The 25,168-nt window shown below is 40.5% G+C and overlaps 1 protein-coding gene across 3 annotated transcripts in view; it reads right to left on the bottom strand.

The window, feature by feature from the left end:
* Nucleotides 1-24,953, bottom strand: part of NR1H4 (nuclear receptor subfamily 1 group H member 4) — a 49,473-nt gene extending 24,520 nt beyond the window's left edge. The window contains exons 1-6 of one of the 3 annotated variants that reach the window (XM_073327410.1): nucleotides 24,796-24,953; nucleotides 15,997-16,359; nucleotides 7,737-7,889; nucleotides 4,235-4,368; nucleotides 2,781-2,879; nucleotides 527-626 (exon numbers count right to left, since the gene is read on the bottom strand). In XM_073327410.1, the coding sequence (XP_073183511.1) occupies nucleotides 527-626; nucleotides 2,781-2,879; nucleotides 4,235-4,368; nucleotides 7,737-7,889; nucleotides 15,997-16,359; nucleotides 24,796-24,826 (880 nt within the window). In that variant the 5' untranslated portion in view covers nucleotides 24,827-24,953. The remainder of the gene's footprint in view (nucleotides 1-526; nucleotides 627-2,780; nucleotides 2,880-4,234; nucleotides 4,369-7,736; nucleotides 7,890-15,996; nucleotides 16,360-24,795) is intronic. The other 2 variants (XM_073327411.2, XM_073327412.2) reach the window with 2 other exon arrangements.
* Between the last annotated feature and the right edge of the window lie 215 nt (nucleotides 24,954-25,168).

The raw sequence follows: 25,168 nt of genomic DNA on the forward strand, positions 1-25,168 counted from the left end.
AATGTGATTCTGTGATTCATTATTCAAGGAGTCCAAAACACAAACCTTGAATAAACATCCCTTCCACACACTTAAAGCCAATGTTCTAAGCACACACATTTCAGTGGATGACACTGACCCAAAGGCTTAAACAGAAAAGGGGGCACAGGGTATAAAATAAAGTTTCTGAAGTGTTAGAGTCAATTCTAAGGAGCAATATTTTGCATTGCAACATTATCTTAAAATAATGTACCTTCAAAGACTCTAAAACACCCGGAACATTTTGTCCTTGAATAGATATAGAGGATATTCCTTCTGAAACTGGTTAAGTTTGAGTCTTTCAAAGCAGTCTCTTGGAGTATAAAGCTTCAGTTTTTTAGGTCGCATCAGTGGCTTATGTGTATTGGCAGGGACAATGGAACATACTTTTATACATCCTCTCAGCTATACTTACCTAGATATACATAGCAATCAAGCTGCAACTAAAATCAATTAGAGGCTTGCCATTAATTTCTGTGGGAGCAAGATTTGGTCCATTGTGACATACCTGGTAACTTTTTGGTGAATTCCACAAGAACCTGAACATGACTGGTAGCCATTTCTGTTAAGATGAGAAAATTTTCTTCAGCACTGAATTCCTCTTGTAACTAAGTATTTAAAATTAAAAAAACAATGGTTAATAATAGCTGACACTTTGGACTTCTGTCATTCTTTTTGTAAGAATATCTCAAAGCACTACACAAATATTTACTAATTAATCCTCACAACACCTCTGTAATATAATAGGTAATAAAAGTATACAGAAGTTTGGGATTTTAAGATTTCAGGTGGATTGTGGCAGCTGCTTGCCACTACAAAGCAATGTTACACAGTAGTTTAGATTAAGGAGTGAGGAAAGACACTGTATTCAGTTGCAACTGCACTGGGAATTTAGAAAGGCAGAATATCATCTCCAGATTGGAATTTGGCCAGGTCACCAGGGTTAACAGTCCTACACTTATGAAAAGAGCATGAAACCTTTACTGACCCCAAGTGGTCAGAACCTTGCTTTTTCAATATCATGTGTGTAACCGCACCTCCAGCAGTACCACACTGGAACATTAGTTCATATGGATTCAAGGGGAAGGGTGCCAGCTACTCAACTAACATTACTGCCTACAGCACCCAGGATATTCCTTGGAGGTCACCCATCTAAGTATTTACTTGGCCCAACCCTATGTGCTTGCAAGATCTGATGGAACTGCAGCAACAAGTAGCATAGTTTCAGACCAGCTACTACATTGATTCACCACAACGACGGGAAAAGAAATATACCATTACAAAAAATTGCTCCACCAGTGCAAAGGGACAGTATAGCTGATTTAACTAGGCAACTGAAGTGGTTGTAAAACCCAAGTGACATAGAACTGGCATAGCCAGTTTGTCGCACATGCCACATAACTCCCCCGGTATAGTGGAATGTCAAAAGGATTGAGCCCTGAGGAGAGCTGGTCAACATATTTTGTTCAAAACTCTTTGTTGTTGTTGTTGTTTTGTTTATTGACATTTTCCATTTTTTTAACAACCCCCCCCCCCCAAACTGAATTTTTTTTAGTTTTCAAACTTGGAAACCAAAATATTTTCTCCCATTTTCCCCTCTCTTTTCCCCCTTTATCTTTTCTCCCCTTTTTCTGCTTTTTTTTATTTTTCATTTTGCCACTGAAAAAGAGAGGCGGTGAAAGAAAGGGAGAGAAAGAAAGGGGGGAGAAATCCCAAAAGGAAAAACTGAAAAAAAAAGAAGTTTTTGGTTCCAAAAACTGAAACATTTCAAGTTTTTGGTTTGATATTCTTGTTGCAAAGTTCGAATTTTTTTTGCGATTATTTTCTTACCAGATCTAGTCCTAAGGCTCCTCTAACTTGCCCTTAGGAAGAATAACCATAGTCTGATAAGGCAATAAAAAGCCACCTTTGCCTCCCACTTCCTGGATTCTTTGCTGTGCTCAGCCAGACCAAAAGATCAAGTGTCTTTATATGTGTGTTTGTGTGTGACGGCGACTTTATGACAACAGTCTTGGAGGCTGTAGTTTATTCACACAAATTCAGATTTTACTAGTCAATGTAGATTTCAGTTAAGCAATATTCAATATAGCATCACATTATACTACCTATTTGAAAGTCTTCAGTGATTAATCATTATCTGAGTGATTTGAGGGTGTTAGTCACTTTCCCCCAAGATGCACACTCTTCTCCTCAATATTTGGGTTCAATGAACAAAGAAATGGTCAGATTGTAGTGATTTAAGAACAGATTCTGATTTTCTTATATACTTTTAGATTGTAAACTCTTCTTTTAGACTGTAAGCTCTTTGGGGGCAAGTACTGTAATTTACTATGTGTTTGTACAGTGTCAACCTGGTTGAGGGCTCTAGGTGCTACTTTCATATAAATGTTAACTTATGTTCACAACGTACACCCAGAAACATTAAATTAAAAAAAAAACATAAATATCCTTGCTGGAAGGTTGCTTTATTTCTTAGAATTCAAAATGTTTACAAACAAAAAGAGCGCAGAAACAGGCTGCTCCCTAAAACAGACTGACATAACTCACCCCAACTTGCTTTAAGCTGCTCCCAGATGTTACAGAGCCTGTAGCCTGCAAACAGGACCAGAAAACCCTCCCACTCTTAAAGTGACAGCTTGCAGTTCAAACACAGCCCTCAGTACACCACCTTAACTAATGCTAATAATAATAATAAAGCCCCGTAGTCGCTGCATACAACCCAAATAACAACTTTCAAAAGACTAATTAATTTGTGTACTTACAAGTTTTTTTGATACCTCTTGAGGAATTCTTTGTTTACTATAGGAATCCATGATGTAATGAAGAAGGTTCTGCTGTTCTGGGGTAAGTTCTACTTTCTCCTATACTGGCAGAAAAAAACCCATAAAGTTCAGTAACTGGAAGTGATCTAGCATCTCTTACTTCAGTAAGTTTGTATTGATTTACATCTTACATTTGGATGTCAACAAGATGAGAAGTCTGCCTAGCCCCTTAGAGACTGCAGATGTATACAAAGGATCAATGATAGAGTGGTATAAATGTTTTACCAGCATGAGTTTGGAGTGGAAGTATTATCAGGTTTGGTAATTAGTGAGTTATGTGGACACCCCAAAACCTCAATACCACACCCTCATATATTCTATACATGACACTTACTTTACAGAAAAACTATTTTATAGATGTTTTAGTGAGTTTCAAAAAACATCTGGACTCTGTATATCTCAGGTATCGTAATTATTATGTGTCCCCAACTGGGTAAGGCTCAAAAGAAGCATTAAAAGCCTCTAACGTGACTTGATATTGCTTTTCTATACCTAAGAATATCAGATTTTAAGGTCTAATATCTCCGCACATTCCAGGTCTAGAAGCAAACACTAGGTCCATTTGGAATGTCAGAAATCTTGCTTTTCCTTTGCTCCTATTTCTAGTCCTGAAGGGCAGCAAGGTATCCAAATTTAAATCGGTAACTGATGCAAGTAAGGACTGAATATTGCCATCATGGCCGTTGGGCAGCTGTAAATTTGGGGGGGGGTAGTGTTGGAGGATTGGAATTCCACATTTGGGGAGAAAGAGCAATGTTTCCTTCTATCAAACTGATCTTTTTATGGCAACTGTTTGCAGGTCTCAGATTTAGCATATTAATAGTAGTCCTGAGGGAGATGGATTCATGACAGAGTGCAGGTGAGGTGGTCAAAGGTGCATGATAATTTATAAAACCGTAATTATTCAATAGACACATCCCATGCAGAGATTAGATCTGTAAATATGTATCGTAAAAATATCCACGGATAATTTGCACAGCCATGTGATGAATCTTACTTAATGTGTCTTCTGCAGTTTATCACGTCTCTGCAGTTTATCCCATGGATATTTCTACCACATAGATCTAATCTCTGTGTGGAATGTGTATGCTAACGTGTGCATGTGCATACGTACATGCATGCATAATTAACATGTTAGGGTCAAGATACCCCCCCTTAGAATCTATATGAGAAGTTACCGTTTTACATGTTATTGCCGTAGACTAATGCCTTAGATCCTCAAATAAAGCTATTTCATTAATTATAGGTAAACACTATAAACACTGAGGGAAATGTGTCTGGCTACATAAGGCGATTCTCTAAATTACTTCAGTGTAACCATAGTATGCTGTGTTCTTTGCATGTAGCTAAAACATCCTAATTATTGTACAGACTATTTCCATGAATTTTATTACCCTGTATATTTTAGTTGTAGATGTCACTTGCTTCAGGTCCGCTCCCTCATTATCTTCGTTGGCTGTCTGATCAGGCGGCTGTTTCACATGTTTTCTTAGACGTTTTGACTTGCATTGTATTTCTGTTAACAAACCTGCAGCATTGCAAATAATACGTTCATAGGATTCACACCCCAAAAGACATATTAGGGTAGGTTAATTTTCATATACCAGTGTGGAACCAAGTAAGTACATGAGCATGCCCACATATTGCCCTTTAACACCAATAAACGACTTACCCATGCAAGACATTCTCTGAAAACAGCTTTCAGAGTAGCAGCCGTGTTAGTCTGTATTTGCAAAAAGAATAAGGAGGACTTGTGGCACCTTAGAGACTAACCAATTTATTTGAGCACAAGCTTTCGTGAGCTTATGCTCAAATAAATATGTGCTGATCCAGTGCATTATCTGGTCAACTGCCACAATTTGTACCTCCCTTGCACTAGCAGATTGAATCAAGCCCAGGGTTTATTATTGATTAGAGTCTATTGTGTTCTTAAATTAAATATTTGTCACTTAATGTATTTATTCTTATAGACTGTAAACAACTTGGGTCGGGGCTATCTTTAGGTGCATTATGCACAGCAACCAGCACACCATCTGTGCTGAACAATTACTAAATAATAACAATTAACAGAACCAACCCTCAAAAGAAAACCAGCAAACTGACCAACAGGCAAGCAGGTATGAATGGATCTAAGAATATAATCATCACAGAACTTCAATTTAGAGTTTCTTTCAAGGAGTCTGCCTGGCTCTCCAATCTTGAAAATGCAGAACAGGAAAAGAGACTCATTCAGAAAGTATATGATGGTGGGGAAAGATATGTAAACACTGAATTCAGTTGTGAATGTTTTTAATTTCCTGTTTAAGCACTATATAAAATAACCTACCAACACCACTGAGAGAAGAGGAAGTTTACATGATTAAAATAAGACTTACATATAGTACCTTGAAATAGGAAAATATCAGTGATAGGAATGTTGCAGATAATAATTGGCATCAAGGTATGTGATTGTACTGCCTCATTTTTACAACATCCTAGCTTTATTTTTCTAAAGAATAGATGTAAAGCAATCCTGCTAAAACCATTGGGCCAGATCCTCAGCTGATGTAAACTGGGGCAGTCAGTGGAGCTACACTGATTTATACCAGATGAGGATCTGGCCTATTTCTTTTCTGGGAAAAATTTGGTTTGCTTTGTGTCCTGTACACTAAAGGCCTGATTCTGCCATTCTTATTTATGCTGAGTAGTACTTTGGGGGTGAAATTATAGCTTCACTGAAGTTAGTTGCAAACCTCCTATTGATTTCAATGCAGCCAGCATTTTACTCTAATTCCAGAAATGGCTCCATTTCAGTGAGACTAGGAGTGCGATTCAGCCGGAATAAGAGTGGCAGAATCTGGCCTTTAAGTAGAAACTCAGGTCACGCTAAAGAACTGCAACTATAAGTACAAAAATATATTTGAAGCTGATGGTTAAATAATTTCACCGTATTTGTGGTTTATGTGCAAAGGACATAGAAACGTTTAGTGAGTAGGGCCATAAATGTTTATAAGACTCTACCTCCCTTTTTGCTATAGCAAAATTCTTCAGTGTTTATAATTGCAACCCTCTGGTATGAGTAACTGAAACAAAGTTCAAGGTAAGCTTTTATTTCAAAGAAACTTCTTCAACTTAAGACAATGTATAAATAGAAGCTTGAGGTTTTACCACCCTGTCAAGCCCTGATCTAAAACCAACCATATACGGTGTGGTCTTCCTTTGAAACTTGTTAAATGATGACTTGCAAAATGTCCTCACTGAAGTGCTTTCGAACATGCTTATGTTTAAGTTATGAGTAACATGAGATACCCAGTAACAAAGTAAGTGTTTCCATTGCAGAGAAAGATTCAAATGGCAGCACCTATTGTCGGTCTTTGTTTCACATATGCCAATTTGAGAAAATGATCAGCCAGTTTAAAAGTTTCATGTGTCCTCAGTCAGTATTATTTACACTAACCTATTTTTTTTTCTGTGATCTGTTGTTTTTCTGCTGCCATGAGTCACTCAGAGAATCCTGATCTCTTGAATTTGTGGAACAATGAATCTGAGTCCAACTCCATGGGTTTTTATTTTCCTATGACACTTACTGACTCATTGAGTGCTATCATCACTTTGGTGGCATTTGTTTGGATATTTATGTATTGTACGAGAATATGTCATATCTCAGGATCTTTGTAGTCTGTTCAATTTACAGAATGAAAGATTAATTATATTATATTTGCATGCATTCCAAATATTGATGGAGGTTATTGTTTCTCACAAAGCCAACAGTTAATATAGCATCTCATGATCAGATTAAAAAAAGAGAAGTATATTAAAAACTCAGAGTAGATTAATTTCCTGTATGAACCTAAATTGGTTTGACACTACAGTGTGCTAAAATGATTGGAGCCATCAATAAATAGAATAAACTGCAGTCCTATTCACTGAAGGCAGCATATGCAGGTGTGTACACTATATTTCTAGGAGTGAGCCTTCAAATATGGAATGACTATTACTGTTATAGTTGAAATTGAATTACTGGTAGAACTTTAACTCCTCATTTTGGGGTGTAGTGCAGTATCACAGATGTTTAAAGTACATTGGCCTGGAGCTTGGTAATCATATAAGTAATATGTCAGCCTGAATTCCAATTTTTTTTAATATAAAACATGGTTTAAATCTAAAAGCCAAGTTCTTTGGAGGTGATTGTACCTATATAGCTCTATACCTCCATTAGAAGAACTAATGAGACGATTTTAAAAAAGGGCTGTCCCTTACCAGGCCAGCCCAGATTGCCAGAGGAGGACTGCAGCACACAGCAACTTCCAGCCAATGGTAGCCCTCCTTTTTCAGGAGATCCGCCATTGGTTTATTGCCAGCAGTTCATACAAGCATTGGAATTGGCTGGGAAGGGCTGGCAGGCAGTCCATAAAAAGGTGGTTTGGGGTAGGGGTAAGTCTGTTCCTTCTCTGCCCTACATAGCACTGAAAATTCCCTGCTTCTTTGTATTCCTCCCCTTCTCCAATTGATGCCTTCCACCACCTCCCTCCTTTTTCCATAGCTACTGGAGTGGCTTTTCCTCGCACTTGGGTAGCCCCTTTGGCTCTTGCCTTTCGCTGTGTCAGCCCACTCTGGCAGGGAAAGTCCTTTCTTCACCACCAGATCATCACACACCTCACGCTCTGGTGTCCCCTATCATTAACCAAATCTCATCATTCATGGGTATGTCATGCCTATTCAATAAGATTTGTTGAGCATGGACTGCAGTGCCTTTAATGCTACAGTCCATGCCTTCAGATTTGCTAGATTATATCTTTGAGGGTTTTACCCACCTTTGTATATGTATGGAGGCTTCAGCATATTAGCCACAGCCCAGTTAGACAAATGTAAGATTGAATATATTTTCAAAGTACTTTGCTTGCTTGATGCAAATACCTGTATACATACATTCAGCCAACATCCCCATTTGTTTGCATTTCCGCAGGCGGCACTCCTGGCACTTTCTTCTCATGTACATGTCCATCTCACAATTGCCTCCATTTTTACACTTGTATACAGCATTTTTAGTGATACTTCTTCTGAAGAAGCCTGTGCAAACAACAGTGAGATAGATGTGTAAGAAGGCACTGCAAAGTGGGGAACTGATTAGCTTGAAAAGAGACTGCATAACTGTTTCACCCTCTGAATGCAACACATTCTGCAACAACTCCAGTTTCTTTTGGTATCACTTGGACATGCTGATGGCTGAATTATTGCTACTTTAAACCATTACTTGCACCTAAGTGGTCCATGCAATATCATTTAGAACCAGATATTATATGATGTGGGTCTATACACTAGACATTGGCCTGAACTAAAATCCCACATCCAAATATCTGGGATCCTTGAGAAGGTTCAGATGCAAATTTGGAACCCATCACTGTGGTTCAAATACCAGGATTATACACAATACTGGACAGTACTCTAATAGCCAATGAACAACTATGAGGCTACAATTCACTTGAAGGACTCTGAGGACAGGACAAGCCATGAGAGTGCAGGCAGCAAACCCATTTGAGTGAATTCCCATTGTCTCAATTACCGAGAATTAGAGTACTTGCAAACACATGTAAGCAGGGTCACACAGACTGCCTGCCCATCTAGAATGAAGCCTCTGAACTATATTTAGTTTCATCCTACATATTAAAGTAGACGATTCCTCCCTCGTTTGCAACAACCCCCTGCCTCCTTCATTAAACTCTGCCCTTCTGGTACACTGAGGCCCTAATTCAGCAAGGTACTTAAGCACTTTTCTAACTTTAACCACACAATTAGTCCCACTGAAGTCAAGTTTCACGGAATTTAGTTTCCCTGGATTCACTCCAGGTTTACATTGGTGTAAAGAACTGCAAACAGAAATTAGCCCAAAGAAAATCATGGATCCACAGACCCCTTTCTGATTCAGTACAAAGCCCTTATTCACTGTCCAACCTGTACTCAGACTGCGCTACTGTGGAAAAGACAGTATGCATTCATGCAGTGAAATTCTATGCAATAAAAGACTATTATAATACCACTTACTAGGAGGGCAAAGATACAGTTGCACAGGCAACCTTTGCTTTAACATTTCCTGAACTTTTAGTGCTTCATTTTGCAAGCATAGCATTTTTCGAATGCTGTGTTTTAGATGGGATGATTTAGCAGCATTCAAAGAGGGAGTGAACTCCGTCAGGCATGGGAAATAATCTCAACTCTTCCATCAGTTTGGTGGCAGAATTTTAAAAAGGGGTTCCTGGAAGCCCCTGAGGGCACATGGCTGATTTGTAGTACAGGCTAACCCTAATCTCAGTCCTGGTAGTATTCTACCTGACACTTCCATTCACTAAAGGTGGGACTGAACAAAAACACAGGATCCAATCACCCACAGTCAACTCGGGGGGAAGTTCAGATCTGGCTCTCTTCTTTGTTTTCTCTCTGAAAGGCATTGAACTAGGACACATATGCCTACATGTACCCCTGAATTGTTGAGAAATTCACGGTGGATCCAAATTAGTGTCATGGCTCAGGCCCATCTTTAATTTAAATTATCCATCCCAGCCCTAACATTTTGTTACAAAAAATAATAAAATTCTATTTAGCAACAACAAACTTGGCACTTCTTTGACTCCTGTCTCCTGTACTGTGTGTTTTGAATAGTTCTCTTTTTCCATTCAAATATACTTGATTGACACTAACCTCTTTTGAAATGCAGATTATTTGGAACTTTCAGTCAGACCCAGACATTATTTTTGTTTGCCATTCACATGGAGTTTAACACATTTCCATATGCTGGTCAGGGAAGGAAGAAAAGGTCTAGGTTTAAGCTGTAGATTTTCAATACCAGTTAAATGGCAGTTCAGTTTGTTTCAGATCATGTTCTAATTTTATTTTAAACAATTTATTTAAAGGCTGCAATTCATGAAGAAAATCATTTATGACAGTTATATTCAAAAGCTGTATGCAAATATGTTTATGACCATTAGAAGTCAGATTGCTGTTATTATGGCTAGCATAAACAAGATCTAGGCAACACTTTATTAGCTGTTATTTGTATGTAAAGAATTGCAAAAGCTTTAGCAAATGCAACTTATTGACAACATGTAGTGATGCCAAATCAGTGAGATTTATAAACCAACAAAATTTAGAACTGTGACTGTTTCCTACTGAAAGAAACAATTTTTAAAATCCAAAATATTTTTCTGCTCTGGCAAAGCAGAATTTTCAACCTTACTCTCATCCCATTTTTATTATGGAGTGACATTCTTAGCAGTTTCTCTCTAGATAGTCTTCTCCCTAGTAATGTCAAAGTTAGTTCTCCCCAATAAGCCCAATTTTTGACACATATCCCTTAGTAATAACAACTCCAGAATTAAATCAAACGTCCTGAAATGTCACGTGTGTGATCTTGTGCTAAAGGAGAATTTTTTGGGACAATCTGAGGCAAATCAGGCAAGATATTTGGGGAGACAGTGTCTGGGGGGGGGATTTAAAAATAAGGTGTTTTTTGCATTTTGACATTGCTAACCTTATCTGATCTTCCAAAATCTCAACAACTAGCTTCAGTTAGAAACTATGAATGTGTTTTGTTCTGTTAGCCTCAACAGTGATTAGGGTTAGTTATGGGTAGAACTCCCTTTTTCCGGCCCCAGTCCTGAAAGTTGTTCTTCACAGGCAGACCCTCACCAACTTTAATTGGGCTTTATACAGATACATTGAACAATTTATGAGACTGGGGCTTCAGTGTATATATTGCTTTTCCCACCCTGTCCCCTGTTGAAGTGTTTGGTTTTGCATCAGGTAGAGGTCATCTGGTGCATGAAAATAAACAAGAGCATGTTTGTGGTCTCTCTCTCTCCTACAAAATGAATTTGAAATGAAATTAACCAGTTCTATCATATCCAAATACTGAATTGTATGTTGCATATACTGTATAAGACATTAAAGAACAAGAGGAGTTGCCTCTTCAACTAAAAGGACACAGTTTGATTCTAGCTCTTCCTTTTATGAAAAGTGCTCTACAATGAAATCCACCAAAAGGGTGAATTTACTATACCAGCACAGCTCCACAGAGTTAAGAACCATGAGAGCTGAACAATGCTAAGTCATGTCATGAGGAGAATGTCTGCTGAGAACTGATGTTGAGACACAATGAGATAAACTCTACTTTGGTGTAACACCATTGACTTCACTATTTCCGAATCAAGTCTTCTAAATGCTACCCAATGAACAAGCAATGCATGCCTACTTTGAACGGTCAGCAGTATTCTTTGAAATGTCAGTAGTCTGAGTTCCATCACCACACAAACTGTCCTGACTTTCTAGAGAGAGTGAGAAGATGAATGTGGAATGACTTTAACAGGAAATATCTGTGGTTTGACATGACATACATCAAGGATTATCAGGAATAGTTTGGGGGTAATAAAAATCAGCTAGGCCATTTTGTAGGCGACGGAGTATATAATCCACTTTTCTGTCAATGTAAATGATTTTGTGACTTCAATAAATGAGTATGACGCTATAGTCTGCCCCACTAAATTCATGTGACTTGTATACCACCCCTTTCCAGAGGGGTCTCTAGATTCCAGTTAGGGTCCAAATGTGCTCTAAGGCCTCCTCACAGGGTATGTCTACACTGGAATTAGACATCTGCAGCTGTCCCATGCCACCTGACTGGGGCTTGTGTGGCTCAGGATACGGGGCTGCTTAACTGCGATGTAGACATTCATGCTCGGCCTACAGACCGAGCTCTGGAACTCTCCCACCTCACAGGATCCTTGAGCCTAAGCTCCAGCAATGTCTACACTGCAATTAAACATCGCCTTAGCCCAAGCCCAAGTCAGCTGGAATGGGCCAGCTGCAGATTTTTTAATTGCAGTGTAGACATACCGAAAGAAGGTTTTATAATGCCTAACCAGGACAGGTGTTACAATGGAATAGACTGTAGAAAATACTGTAATATATAATATCCCAAACATTGTAATAACACTTGTAAACTGTCTCATTGTTTATGGACCATTATGCCATTATTGTAGAATGATGTAATAATTTATAACTGCACAATTAGGGATGAGAGATGTCCCACAGAAGTTTTCAATTTTTAAAGTATCTTTTAAAAAAATTCTAGCATAAGCCTAGATCTCAGAGGTGTGCATCCTGTTTAGTTTGCTTTTTGATTGATATTTTGGGGAAAGGATAAATAGAAAATCAGATTTTCAAACCATTTTTTTCTTGCCAAGTGATGGGCAATATTCACATGTATCTGTATGCGGATAGTAATATAGTCACAAAAAATTGAATGTATGCACAGCTCCAGAATACAAATCTCTTGTGAGCCAATAAAACATGTTTTTTTTCCCCCACAAAAAAAGAGAGAGAGAATATAAGGTCAGCAGCTCTTTCAATTTATAAGTAAACCACTCAAGGTTCACTAAATTCTCTTCAAAATTTCAAATATAAATAGACTGGTTTGTATTCAGGTATCTCAGATATATTTAATTGGTTCTATCATGCTTTGCACTGGCTCTCTATTCAAATTGTAGATTAATGTTGATAGTAATATCTTACTTTTATATAGAGCCTTTCATTCTGAAGGAGACCAAAGTGCTTAACTCCACACATTTAGCACCACTGAAATGCAGCCACCTCTGGGGTGAAGGGCACCAGAGAGGCAGAATGCTAAGACCATTAAAACATACTATCCAGCTTTTCAAACAGAATTGTTCTCCTCTCCCCCTCAGCACATCATCTTACTATTGCTTGAAGCCATTCTAAGGTTTATTGCAGAAACATAATACATTAACCTTAAATAATTCAACTTTTACAGTCTTTGACCAAGGGTTGTGCTTTCCTATGTAACTGATGTTGTAGCAATGAAACAGTGAAAACACAAAATGAATTATCCCAATAAAACAGTAACATAATGGTTTCACAGAATGACTTAAGTAAAATCAACAAGGAGACCTGAACATACATTTACTGTCACCACTGATCCCAACACTTACATGAGAGTTGTACTTGGAATGATTTTGGCCCAAAATGTTTTTAGTTTTTACCATGTTGTTTCCTCAGTCTCTAGTTATAACTGCTGGAAAAATTATTACATTTCATTTGGTAAAAGCCATTTAATAGTGAGGGCAATTAATCACTGGAACAGCTTACCAAGGGAGGTCGTAAACTTATCATCACTTGGAGTCTTTAAATCAACACTGGATTTTTTTCTGAAAGATACACATAGTTCCATCCACAAGTTATTGGGCTCAAGAGTATTGACTTATGTTGCAGGGAAGGATAATTCCCTTATTTGATGCAATTATCTACCAATGTGCCCTGGAAGAACCATCTCTAGGAGTAAAAGTTGTTCAGCTGCTACGTCCTTGTCCTCTCTGCTGAAACTACCAACAACAGATTGCTAATAATGGTGAGTGGCTTTTTTTGCCACGTGTGGGCTCTGTTCACTGGGCACACTTAAAATGTTCATTCTAGTTTTAGAGATATTATCAATTTTGGAGGTATTCCTTATAGAATAATATTAAAATGACGACTGTTACTAGTCCTAGCACTGGAAATAACTTTTTAATTGCACCCATGCATTTCCTATAGGCCACCAACAAGCCATCAGATGGTGATCACTTTCAGTCACTACTGACTTGGATTAGATGCTGAACTGACAACATAGAAGTGAAAAGCTCTTATACTATTACCAGTCCTTTCAGCTGCTCATTTTACCCTCATGCTGTCTTCCAAGAAATGAAAGACATGCAATGTAATACTCCACAGACTGAATTTTTTGTGGGGAGGGGGGTTTAAACAATATTTACAGATCAGAACTCAGAAATGATGTAGGCTTGACCAGCGATAGTTCTTATTTTAAATCAACTGTTTGTTTTGCTGCTGCTGCTGACGACAATGATGGGTGGATGGATGGATTGGATTGATTGATTGGTGATGGTAGGTTTTGGTGGACAAACACTTTTGCTTTAAGTTTGTCAATCAACAGTGCTGCAAGGCAATGTATATTCTATATCCACAAAGGAATGAAACTACCAATGTGTCCCAGGGAAAATAATCATAGAATTATAGAAATGTATGACTGGAAGAGACCTTGCGAAGTCCTCAAGTCCAGCCCCTTGTGCTGAGGCAGGACCAAATAAACCTAGACCATCCTTGATAGGTGTTTGTCCAACCTGTTCTCAAAAACCTCCAGTGACGGTGATTCCGCAGCCTCCCTTGGAAGCCTGTTCCAGAGCTTAACCACCCTTCGAGTCAGAAAGATTTTCCTAATCTCTACCCTCAATGTCCCTCGCTGCAGACTAAGCCCGTTATTTTTTTGCGACCTACCTTGTGTGGATGTGGAGAATATTTAATTGGTTTAATTAAAGAACAAGAGGAGTTGCCTCTTCAACTAAAAGGACACAGTTTGATTCTAGCTCTTCCTTTTATGAAAAGTGCTCTACAATGAAATCCACCAAAAGGGTGAATTTACTATACCAGCACAGCTCTACAGAGTTAAGAACCATGAGAGCTGAACAATGCTGAGTCATGTCATGAGGAGAATGTCTGCTGAGAACTGATGTTGAGACACAATGAGATAAACTCTACTTTGGTGTAACACCATTGACTTCACTATTTCCGAATCAAGTCTTCTAAATGCTACCCAATGAACAAGCAATGCATGCCTACTTTGAACGGTCAGACTATTGACATTTCAAAGAATACTGCTGAGTTCCACCACCACACACACACCACACGTTAACATATTGGAAGGCTGTTGTCAGGTCACCCCCTTGAGCCTTCTTTTCTCAAGATTAAACATCCTCAATTTTTTAACCTTTTCTCAGAGGTCAGGTTTTCATAGAATCATAGAATATCAGGGTTGGAAGGGATCCCAGAAGGTCATCTAGTCCAACCCCCTGCTCAAAGCAGGACCAATTCCCAGTTAAATCATCCCAGCCAGGGCTTTGTCAAGCTTGACCTTAAAAACCTCTAAGGAAGGAGATTCTACCACCTCCCTAGGTAACGCATTCCAGTGTTTCACCACCCTCTTAGTGAAAAAGTTTTTCCTAATATCCAATCTAAACCTCCCCCACTGCAACTTGAGACCATTACTCCTCGTTCTGTCATCTGCTACCATTGAGAACAGTCTAGAGCCATCCTCTTTGGAACCCCCTTTCAGGTAGTTGAAAGCAGCTATCAAATCCCCCCTCATTCTTCTCTTCTGCAGGCTAAACAATCCCAGCTCCCTCAGCCTCTCCTCATAACTCATGTGTTCCAGTCCCCTAATCATTTTTGTTGCCCTTCGCTGGACTCTCTCCAATTTATCCACATCCTTCTTGAAGTGTGGGGCCCAAAACTGGACACAGTACTCCAGATGAGGCCTCACCAATGTCGAATAGAGGGGAACGATCACGTCCTTTGATCTGCTCGCTATGCCCCTACTTATACATCCCAAAATGCCATTGGCCTTCTTGGCAACAAGGGCACACTGCTGACTCATATCCAGCTTCTCGTCCACTGTCACCCCTAGGTCCTTTTCCGCAGAACTGCTGCCTAGCCATTCGGTCCCTAGTCTGTAGCTGTGCATTGGGTTCTTCCATCCTAAGTGCAGGACCCTGCACTTATCCTTATTGAACCTCATCAGATTTCTTTTGGCCCAATCCTCCAATTTGTCTAGGTCGTTCTGTATCCTATCCCTCCCCTCCAGCGTATCTACCACTCCTCCCAGTTTAGTATCATCCGCAAATTTTCTAAAACTTTTGTCATTTTTATTGCTCTCCTCTGGGCTCTGCCCACATCTTTCCTGAAGTGGTGTGCCCAGAATTGGACATGGTGCTCCACCTGTGGCCTCACCAGTGCCACGTAGCCTGAGACAGTTACCTCCTGTGTCTTACATACATATAACACTCCTGTTAATACAGTCCAGAATGATATTGGCCTTCTTAGCAACTCCATCACATTGTTGACCCATATTCAATTTGTGATCCACTATACCGCCCAGATCCTTTTCAACAGTACTACTACCTAGCCCGTTAATAACAGTGCATTGGATCCAAATGCAAAGATCTACAAAGGGTAAGCACTTGAATGAGCTTTTCAATTAAGGCAAAATGAAATTTCAGAAATAAATATCTATTTCCCCCCAAACTTATTTTGTGACAGATTCATTCATATTTTGCCCTACCTTTGCACCCCTCACAAGTCAGAGCATTATAGTGGTATCCAGATGCTTTGTCACCACAGACAACACATAGCTCTTCTCCTTTCACTCTTCCCGTGGAGTGGCCCAGTCTAGACTTCTTGGCTACAGGTATATCCGCTAGTTCTGTCTCTCTTGTGAAAAAGTTCTCACAGGGGATTCTCCTGAGTTCATACATTCCAGGGGAATACCATTCTTCAGGCTGCTGGGGGTAAAAGCCAAGGTTGGAATAATAAGGTGGTGATGAAATCTGAGGCTGAACTGGGGGGAACGGCATACTGCTGTACTGTGTATAAGCTGACACATCTGGTTCTTGCACTGGAGAACTCATTGCCTCTGTAAGAACACCTACATAATAATGCAGAAACAATATGCATTAGTACCATTAAACCACAGTCACTGGAACAGTTTCCATTCCTAAATATACCAGTCTCACATACTGGAAAAAAAATATTTATTAATCCTAGAGATTGTATTGACTAAACATAAAGAACTCTAAAATAGTCTTGATAATATTTATACTTCCCTCAGCACCCAGAGGCCCCAGTCACAGAACCCCCTATGCACTAGGTCTCTACAAATATACAGAAAGACGCTCTCAGTATAAATTAACATTCTCAGCTACTTTATTACAGGCAATGAAAATATTTTGCACTGCTATTTCCTTAGAAAATCTTGAAAGATTATTATTTCTACAGAGCTAAAAATGTACATAATGCTCTACAGACAATTAAGGGAAAGCAGTCCACATTACAAAGGAGCTCTCAATCTGGATTAGACACAAAAACACAGCAAAGAAATGTAAACAGAAGCCAAGGGAGCTATGGGAAGGAGGAAGGCTACAATAGTAAGATGGAGATACACATATCTTGTTCATTTCTGTTTTATTTGGAGTTAGTGTATCACAGCGTGAGGGAACACAGCTGGGAGAAAAGACAAAGGTGGGGTTTAGCAAGAGCTGGAAGGTTAACCAAAATAAATGAACCTTCAGGAGGGGTCTGAAGGGGAAGCGTGAGATTACACGACACAGAGGATCAGGGAGGATAATCCAAGCATAGAGAGTGATATGAGATACAGGAGTGGTTCCCAAACTGTGGGTTGTGGCCCAAAGGTGGAGCCATGGGTAGAGTTTTGTAAGGGCATGGCGGGGGGTGGGGGTTGTATTGTGAAGTGGACAGCAACAGAGTGGCGGCCAGCAATGGCTCCTGCCCAGGGCCAGATGTGCCCAGCGCACTGGCAGGTGGCAGAGGGCAAAGCGAAGCCGCTGGGCTATGGGCAGAGGGCAAGGAGAAGGGGCCGGCCCCCTGAGGTGGCAGCTCTCGGGACAGCTGGAGGATTTCTGGAGAGTTCGCAGCTGTTCCCACTCCGAGTCATTGCACCCTGTGATTCATGGCTGGCAGGCCCCCTGAAGTATCAGCCCCACAGCCTCCCCCAAGGAGAAGGGTTCAATGGTGCCGCTCTGTTTCCTCCTGGACAATGCCATGATCATGACCATTATAGGTAAGGCTAAGGTTTAGTCATGTGCATTTTTAGTAAAAATCATGGACAGGTCATGGGCAATAAACAAAAATTCACATCCCCGTGACCTGTCCATGACTTGTACTATATACCCCTGACTAAATCTTTGGTGTTCTGGGGGGCTCTAGGGGCATAGCTGCTGCTCTGGAAGGGGGACTCTGGGGCACCCGCTGGTGCTGAGGTGGGCTCCGGGGCGCCTGCTGGGGTGTCCACTGGTGCTGGGAGGGGGGCAGCACAGGATTAGCACTGCCGCTGCTAGCAGGGGACAGCCCCACAGACCCAGGACCACTGCCGCAGCTGCTCTGGCACGGCGGGGGACTGCCCTGCCAGCCCGGGACCACCACGCCGCTGCTAGCGGGGGAGTCTGGGACTGCCACCACTGCTGGCAGGGGGGCAGCCCGGGACCACCACTGTTGGGGGGGGGTGCATCTGGCCCCAGGGCTGCCCGAGCTGCTCAGGTGGCCCTGGGGTCAATTGCACCTGCCGGTTGCAGAAGTCACAGAAGTACTGGAAAGTCATGGAATCCCTGACTTCCGTGACCTGCGTGACAAACTCGCAGTCTTAATTATAGGTAACGGCCAGGCCCAGCCCAAGTGCCTGCCTCTGTCCAGCACTGGCAGCTCCCAAACCCTTCCCTCGTTCATGGGCAGAGGGTGTCTGTGAGGTATCCCAGGATGCTGGATGGGTGACTGGGGCAGCTTTGCCAGGTGACAAGCTCAAGGTACTTAGTGAGCTGCTGAGGCGGAGGGTGTCAGCGGGGGCTGACTGTGGAACCTGCCTTGCCCCTTCGCCCTCTGATTGTTTCTGGTCCCTGCTGAGGTCAGGGGCTGCATGTGTCCCACAATGCCCCTCTTCCTGACGGACACGTGGCAGCCTGGGAAGGCCAGGCTGTGTGCTCGGCAGCCCCATCCCTGATTTACCATTTGATCAGCCTGAGGGAACAATGACTCACCTGCCTGGTGGGCAAGGCGGGAATGGACAGTATCATACTATATAGGCTGATAGCAGGGGGCATAATTTAAAGGTTCATCAACCCCGAAAACAGCTCGAGTCATGGCTCTACCCTGGCAATCCCCACCACCACCTTTACCCTCAGTGTCCTCTCTTGGAAAGCAGTGTGAAGTGTTACTAGTGGGCCACAGTGCCTATTTCAGTTGCACAGGTGGGCCACAGGGGAACAAGCCTGGGAACCCCTATGATAAAGTGCAGATTAAGGGCTAGCTTTGTACCCCTTTGGTGAAATGGCTATTGAAGACAAGGGAGTTTTTTTTCCCAAATAAGGACTGCAGCATTAGCCTCTTAAGACAATAACAAATCATGGCACCAGCTAACCAAATGTGATAAGGAATTGAAGCAGTTACTGTAAAAGCAGCATACAACAATGAAGTCCTAGAGATAAATAGCACCAACAGAAGGCTCCCTTAGCCTTGTACTTTATGGACTTGTTAAAATTCTATTAGTCACTTTCAAAATGCAAACAAATTAAAATTAAATCTCACAGTTATAAATTATAACCAATTCAACAACACTCAATACTCCCTCTGTGATGTAGTTTAAATCTAAGAAACATATCAGTAAGTTGGACAGAGAAGAGGAAAGTGATTTACAAATTACAATAAACTTTCTGTTCAAGAAAGTCCATATCCTGGTGCTATTGAAGGGCATGGCAAAATTCACATTGACCCACGGGGAATTGGCTCTGTGAGAAGTAACTATATTTCCAGGAAGTTACTCAGTTCAGCTTTAGATAACTCCTGTTCTCTCTGTATTTAATGTTGAGTGGGCTTGGAGGAAAGCTTGAGATCTCAGTAAACACTGTTAAGTCTACTGTAACACAATGACAGGTGATAGCTCAGGTTTTGACATTTCTGCAGTAAGGCAACAAACATTCATCCATGAGGATTTGTAAGATTTAATCACAAGAGGCATTTTGTGCAATAAATTGTGTGCTTCAAGGTTCCAAACCTGTGAGATGCTGAATGCCCTCAACTCCCACTGAAGTCTATGGTGAGACAGATGAGAAACCCTGGAGATAAACTGTCATTGATGAACATTGCTAAGTATACTTTTTTAACTTGTACCGTATTTACAAATCAGAAGAAATTTAGTATTTTTTTCTGCTTTCCTTTTCCTTTTTGAGGGATAATCACCAGAAAAGAGGGTGTGGCTGGGAACTCTGAGGAGCACTTCTACCAGTACAAAAACAGTCCCTCTCTCCTCCACCCCACCCCATCAATTCAAAGGAGTCAAAAGGAAAGGAGAAGTACCAACAATAAAAGATAGGAACACCTGCAATGACAGCAAGACATTATTAGCTATGAAAGGGGTCCTTCTATTCTGTCACCCTTCAAGCAATACCAGAACCGTAACTTCCTGTTTTAACTAAACTCTCATTCCAGATGTCCCATGGCATCAGCTGTGCTACATCTTGCTCCCTTACCAGCGTACAGCACTGCAAAAGTTGATGCAAATCACTTTTCAGTATCTACTTGGGCTGTAGCCCATGAAAGCTTATGCTCAAATACATTTGTTAGTCTCTAAGGTGCCACAAGTACTTCTGTTCTTTTAACTTGCTTAGATGGTACACCATCAACATAGCATCCACTCGTGTACTGACGTGTACAGTTAGCAGAAGCAGAGATGCTGCCATAGCACAAGCAGACATAGGTATGTCTGGAAAGCTATGGGACAAAGCCAAAGGAGGACAATGGTGCTACATACCACTAATAATTATTTAAATTACAGTAGCACTTAGTGATCCCAGATACTATCAGGATATTAATACATAGTAAAAGATGATCCCTGCTCTAAAGAGCTTCCACTCTAAATAGACCAGACAAAGAGACAAGTACATTATCCCCTTCTTACCAGTGCGGAACCAAGGCAAAAACATTTTGTGACTTGCTGGAGGTCACACAAGAAGTATGTGGAAGAGCTAAAAATTGAATCAAGGTCTCCTAATTCTCAATCTCATGCTTTAACCATAAGACTATCGTTGATATCTGTCAGCAGCAGCACAGAAAAACACGGGCAAGATGTTGTGTTAACAATGAGTTGCTGTAGGCTGTATTGTTTTGCAGGAGACTCCAGTGTAAAACAAAGTTCTGGGTACTTGTGGGCACAGTATTAATAAATATTTGGCCTGTTTCTATTAATTATATTTTCAATTTATTGTGACTGTTACTTAGTAAGATTGTTCAAAATTATTTATGTAGAAAAACAAGAGTTACTTTAGTTTCCAACTATACAACCACTGCACAAATATTTAGTATCTGTTTTGTGGAAACAACTTTTAGTTATGGGCACATAACATGCCATTTGCTAATTTTTAATTATTTGGTTGATTGATTTACACAAATGGGAGTGGGAAGATCCCAGGACTAAAATAAAAAATACATTATTCATTTTTACTTTTATGTCATTTCCAAGAAATGCTACAGAAGCTTTAAACCACTTTCCTGATCTGCTCAGGGCTTTGAAATAATAGTAAGAGACTGCAGCACTCCTCCCAAAAAGAAAAACAAATCAATCCAGGGTTTTACAGTGGGTTCAGTACACAATACTGGGACAGAACTGTGGGAGTTTAGTTAGACCTGTGTAGATATGTACAAAACCCCTCATAGTTCCTAGAGCTGTATATTTGTTTCCGGAAGAAACCAAATACACACAAATCTCTCTATATTTGGCTAAACCTGAATAACCCATACATCTTTATTTCTCTTACCTAGCCTTCCCACAATAACACCACATTAAAAAAAATAATTAATTACGGCCAGTCTCTGCTCACTGAGGGGTAAAGGGTGGGAGGGAGAGAGAGACAGATCTTTATATCCACACTTTAAAGTGCTGGTAGGCACTCAGGATATGTCTACACTGCAATTAGACTCCCGCAGCTGGCCCATGCTGGCTGACTCAGGCTCGCAGGGCTTGAGCTAAGGGGCCGTTTAATTGTGATATAGACAGTCTGGCTCAGGCTGCAGCCCAAGCTCTGGGACCCTCCCACCCTGCAGAGTCTTAGAGCCCAGGATCCATCTGAGCCTAAATGTCTATACCACAGTTAAACAGCCCCTTAGTCCAAGTCAGATGGCACAGGCTAGCAGCTTGTTTTTAACTGCAGTGTAGAGATACACTCAGATACTATAGTGATGGGGACCTGCCTTTGATTTTCAAGGAAACTTATCCTAGGTCTTGTCTACACAAGAAAGTTGCCCCAGTTCAATTTAAGGTGTAGTTTAAAACTGATTTTCCCAACCTGAATTTTTGGGATTATCAGTTTGTGAAAATTATCAGGATTTTGATTTTATTTGGGGGGGGGGGGGAGGTTCTACTTTCAGAAAGGGGAAGATGTCAAAAATCTCCAAAACTCTCATGGGAAAGGTAAACCATTCCCATCCAGTTCTATACACAAGGCCTTCTTGAAGAGGCTTACTAGAACAATTAGCTTCTTATAATAAAACTAATTTGATTTTATCTTGCTGACTGGAATGTGCATATGATTTTATTAATGTATTAATGGAGAGTATAGATCAGATTCTGACATTACTTACACTACTGTAAAGCAAGATTTCAGAGTAGCGGCCGTTTTAGTCTGTTTCCGCAAAAAGAAAAGGAATACTTGTGGCACCTTAGTTGTTCTAAGCTCACAGCTACAGCTACACTTCATCGGATGCATGTAGTGGAAAATACAGTGGGGAGATTTTATATACACAGACAGCATGAAACAATGGGTGTTACCATACACACTGTAATGTATACCTTCAAATCAGCGGCACTGCTATGGGTACCCGCATGGTCCCCACAGTATGGCAACATTTTTATGGCTGACTTAGAACAAAGCTTCCTCAGTTCTCGTCCCCTAATGCCCCTACTCTACTTGCGCTACATTGATGACATCTTCATCATCTGGAGCCATGGAAAAGAAGCCCTTGAGGAATTCCACCATGATTTCAACAATTTCCATCCCACCATCAACCTCATCCTGGACCAGTCCACACAAGAGATCCACTTCCTGGACACTACAGTGCTAATAAGCGATGGTCACATAAACACCCCCTATATTGGAAACCTACTGACCGCTATGCCTACCTACATGCCTCCAGCTTTCACCCAGACCACACGACATGATCCATTGTCTACAGCCAAGCTTTACGACACAACCGCATTTGCTTCAATCCCTCAGACAGAGATAAACACCTACAAGATCTCTATCAAGCATTCTTACAACTACAATACCCACCTGCTGAAGTGAAGAAACAGATTGATAGAGCCAGAAGAGTACCCAGAAGTTACCTACTACAGGACAGGCCCAACAAAGAAAATAACAGAACGCCACTAGCCATCACCTTCAGCCCCCAACTAAAACCTCTCCAAAGCATCAACCTCTCCAACGCACCTCTACAACCTATCCTGAAGGATGACCCATCACTCTCACAGATCTTGGGAGACAGGCCAGTCCTTGCTTACAGACAGCCCCCCAACCTGAAGCAAATACTCACCAGCAACCACACACCACACAACAGAACCACTAACCTAGGAACCTATCCTTGCAACAAAGCCCGTTGCCAATTGTGCCCACATATTTATTCAGGGGACACCATCATAGGGCCTAATCATATCAGCCACACTATCAGAGGCTCGTTCACCTGCACATCTACCAATGTGATATATGCCATCGTGTGCCAGCAATGCCCCTCTGCCATGTACATTGGCCAAACTGGACACTCTCTATGTAAAAGAATAAATGGACACAAATCAGACATCAAGAATTAACACATTAAAAAACCAGTCGGAGAACACTACAATCTCTTTGGTCACTCAATTACAGACCTAAAAGTGTCAATTCTTCAACAAAAAACTTCAAAAACAGACTCCAACGAGAGACTGCTGAATTAGAATTAATTTCCAAACTGGATACAATTAACTTAGGCTTGAATAAAGACTGGGAGTGGATGTGTCATTACACAAAGTAAAACTATTTCCCAATGTTTATTCCCCCCCCCCCCTTACTGTTCCTCACACGTTCTTGTCAACTGCTGGAAATGGCCCATCTTGATTATCACTACTGAAGGTTCTCTCCCCGCCTTCCTGCTGGTAATAGCTCACCTTACCTGATCACTCTTGTTACAGTGTGTATGGTAACACACATTGTTTCAAGGATCACTCTTGTTACAGTGTGTATGGTAACACCCATTGTTTCATGTTTTCTGTGTGTATAAAATCTCCCCACTGTATTTTCCACTACATGCATCCGATGAAGTGAGGTGTAGCTCACAAAAGCTTATGCTCAAATAAATTTGTTAGTCTCTAAGGTGCCACAAGTCCTCCTTTTCTTTTTGTAAAGCAAGAGTGACTCTGCTGACAGCAATGGAGTTACAGCAGTGTAAATCAGTGTAAGTGGGATCAGAAGCAGACCCATTGTCTCTAGTAATATATTATATTCATATGTTCTTACTGTTCCATTACACTTTTCATATCAGAAACACACATGTAATCATTTTTGATATATGATAATTGAAATAAATACTAATAGGTCTGAAAAAATTGGGGGTTATGTTTTGCAAAAGAAATTGTAATTAGAACATTTCACAAAATGTCTCAAATTTTACTAATGTTTTCAGAGTGAAATTTTATTTCTTGAATCTGGCCATCAGTTTGTGAATACTTTCCCATTATGTATTTGGTGGGTGAGATTTGTTGAAGATTTTTTTTTCCAATTTTACATGTGAATATTTTGGGTGGGATTTTAAAAAGCTCTCAGCATTTGCTTAACTGGACTCCCATTGAAGTAAAAGGAAGTTTTACCATCAGAGTTCAGCCATCACTGACTGCTTTTGAAAATCTCACCCTTTATTTTCAGTATTATGTTGAAGTTATATATAGGCTGTAGAATTTGTATGCAAAATATTACAGAAGTTACAGTGGTAGTGCATTGGCACAACAAATATTGTCAATATAAAACTATAAGAAAAAGAACAGCAAACAGATTAAACCTAAGGCCTCGAGCCTGCTAATAAAACTAATGTAACGTTAGAGTCACAGAGAGCAAATGATCTTAAGCCAAAAAGAACAAAATGTATTTCCTGTGATTCACAGGATAAACCAAAATGGGAAACATAAGCTAATCAACTGGCTTAAGTACTGAAAAAACTATTATCAGGTGTCTAAGGGCATGGGCTAGACAGCCTCTGGCATCAAGCTGATTCACAGCATTTAACAGATATATTGTACAATATAATAGATCAAACATGAGCTTGAACAATATCCTACCGTTAGCAGTCTTCATTCCGACCATTTCCATGACAATTCCTGAAAAACTTGGGCTATTTAACGTGTTGTTCTCTTTACTTTTTCTTGTCAGTACTTATCATCTACACTTCCTTAGTCCTGCTTCCTTAATATCATGTTGCTTTACTCTGAACTGAAAACTAGAACTTCCTTTAAGACTAGCTAAGGCGTGATACAGGCCAGAGGTTATATAGTTTACTAATTAACTTCATTACAGTGAAGCCTATTTCTAATTGCTTGAGAGAATAACAATGCCAAATTACAGTATAAATGTCCTTTACTAAAATCTGGATACTTTTCTCTGGGTCAGTGGATTCAAGGGGGCTCTTCCAAATAGCTCCTCCATTACAATTTT

This window comes from Lepidochelys kempii, chromosome 1 (genome assembly GCF_965140285.1).
Source record: "Lepidochelys kempii isolate rLepKem1 chromosome 1, rLepKem1.hap1, whole genome shotgun sequence".
NCBI classification, from domain to species: Eukaryota; Metazoa; Chordata; order Testudines; family Cheloniidae; genus Lepidochelys; species Lepidochelys kempii.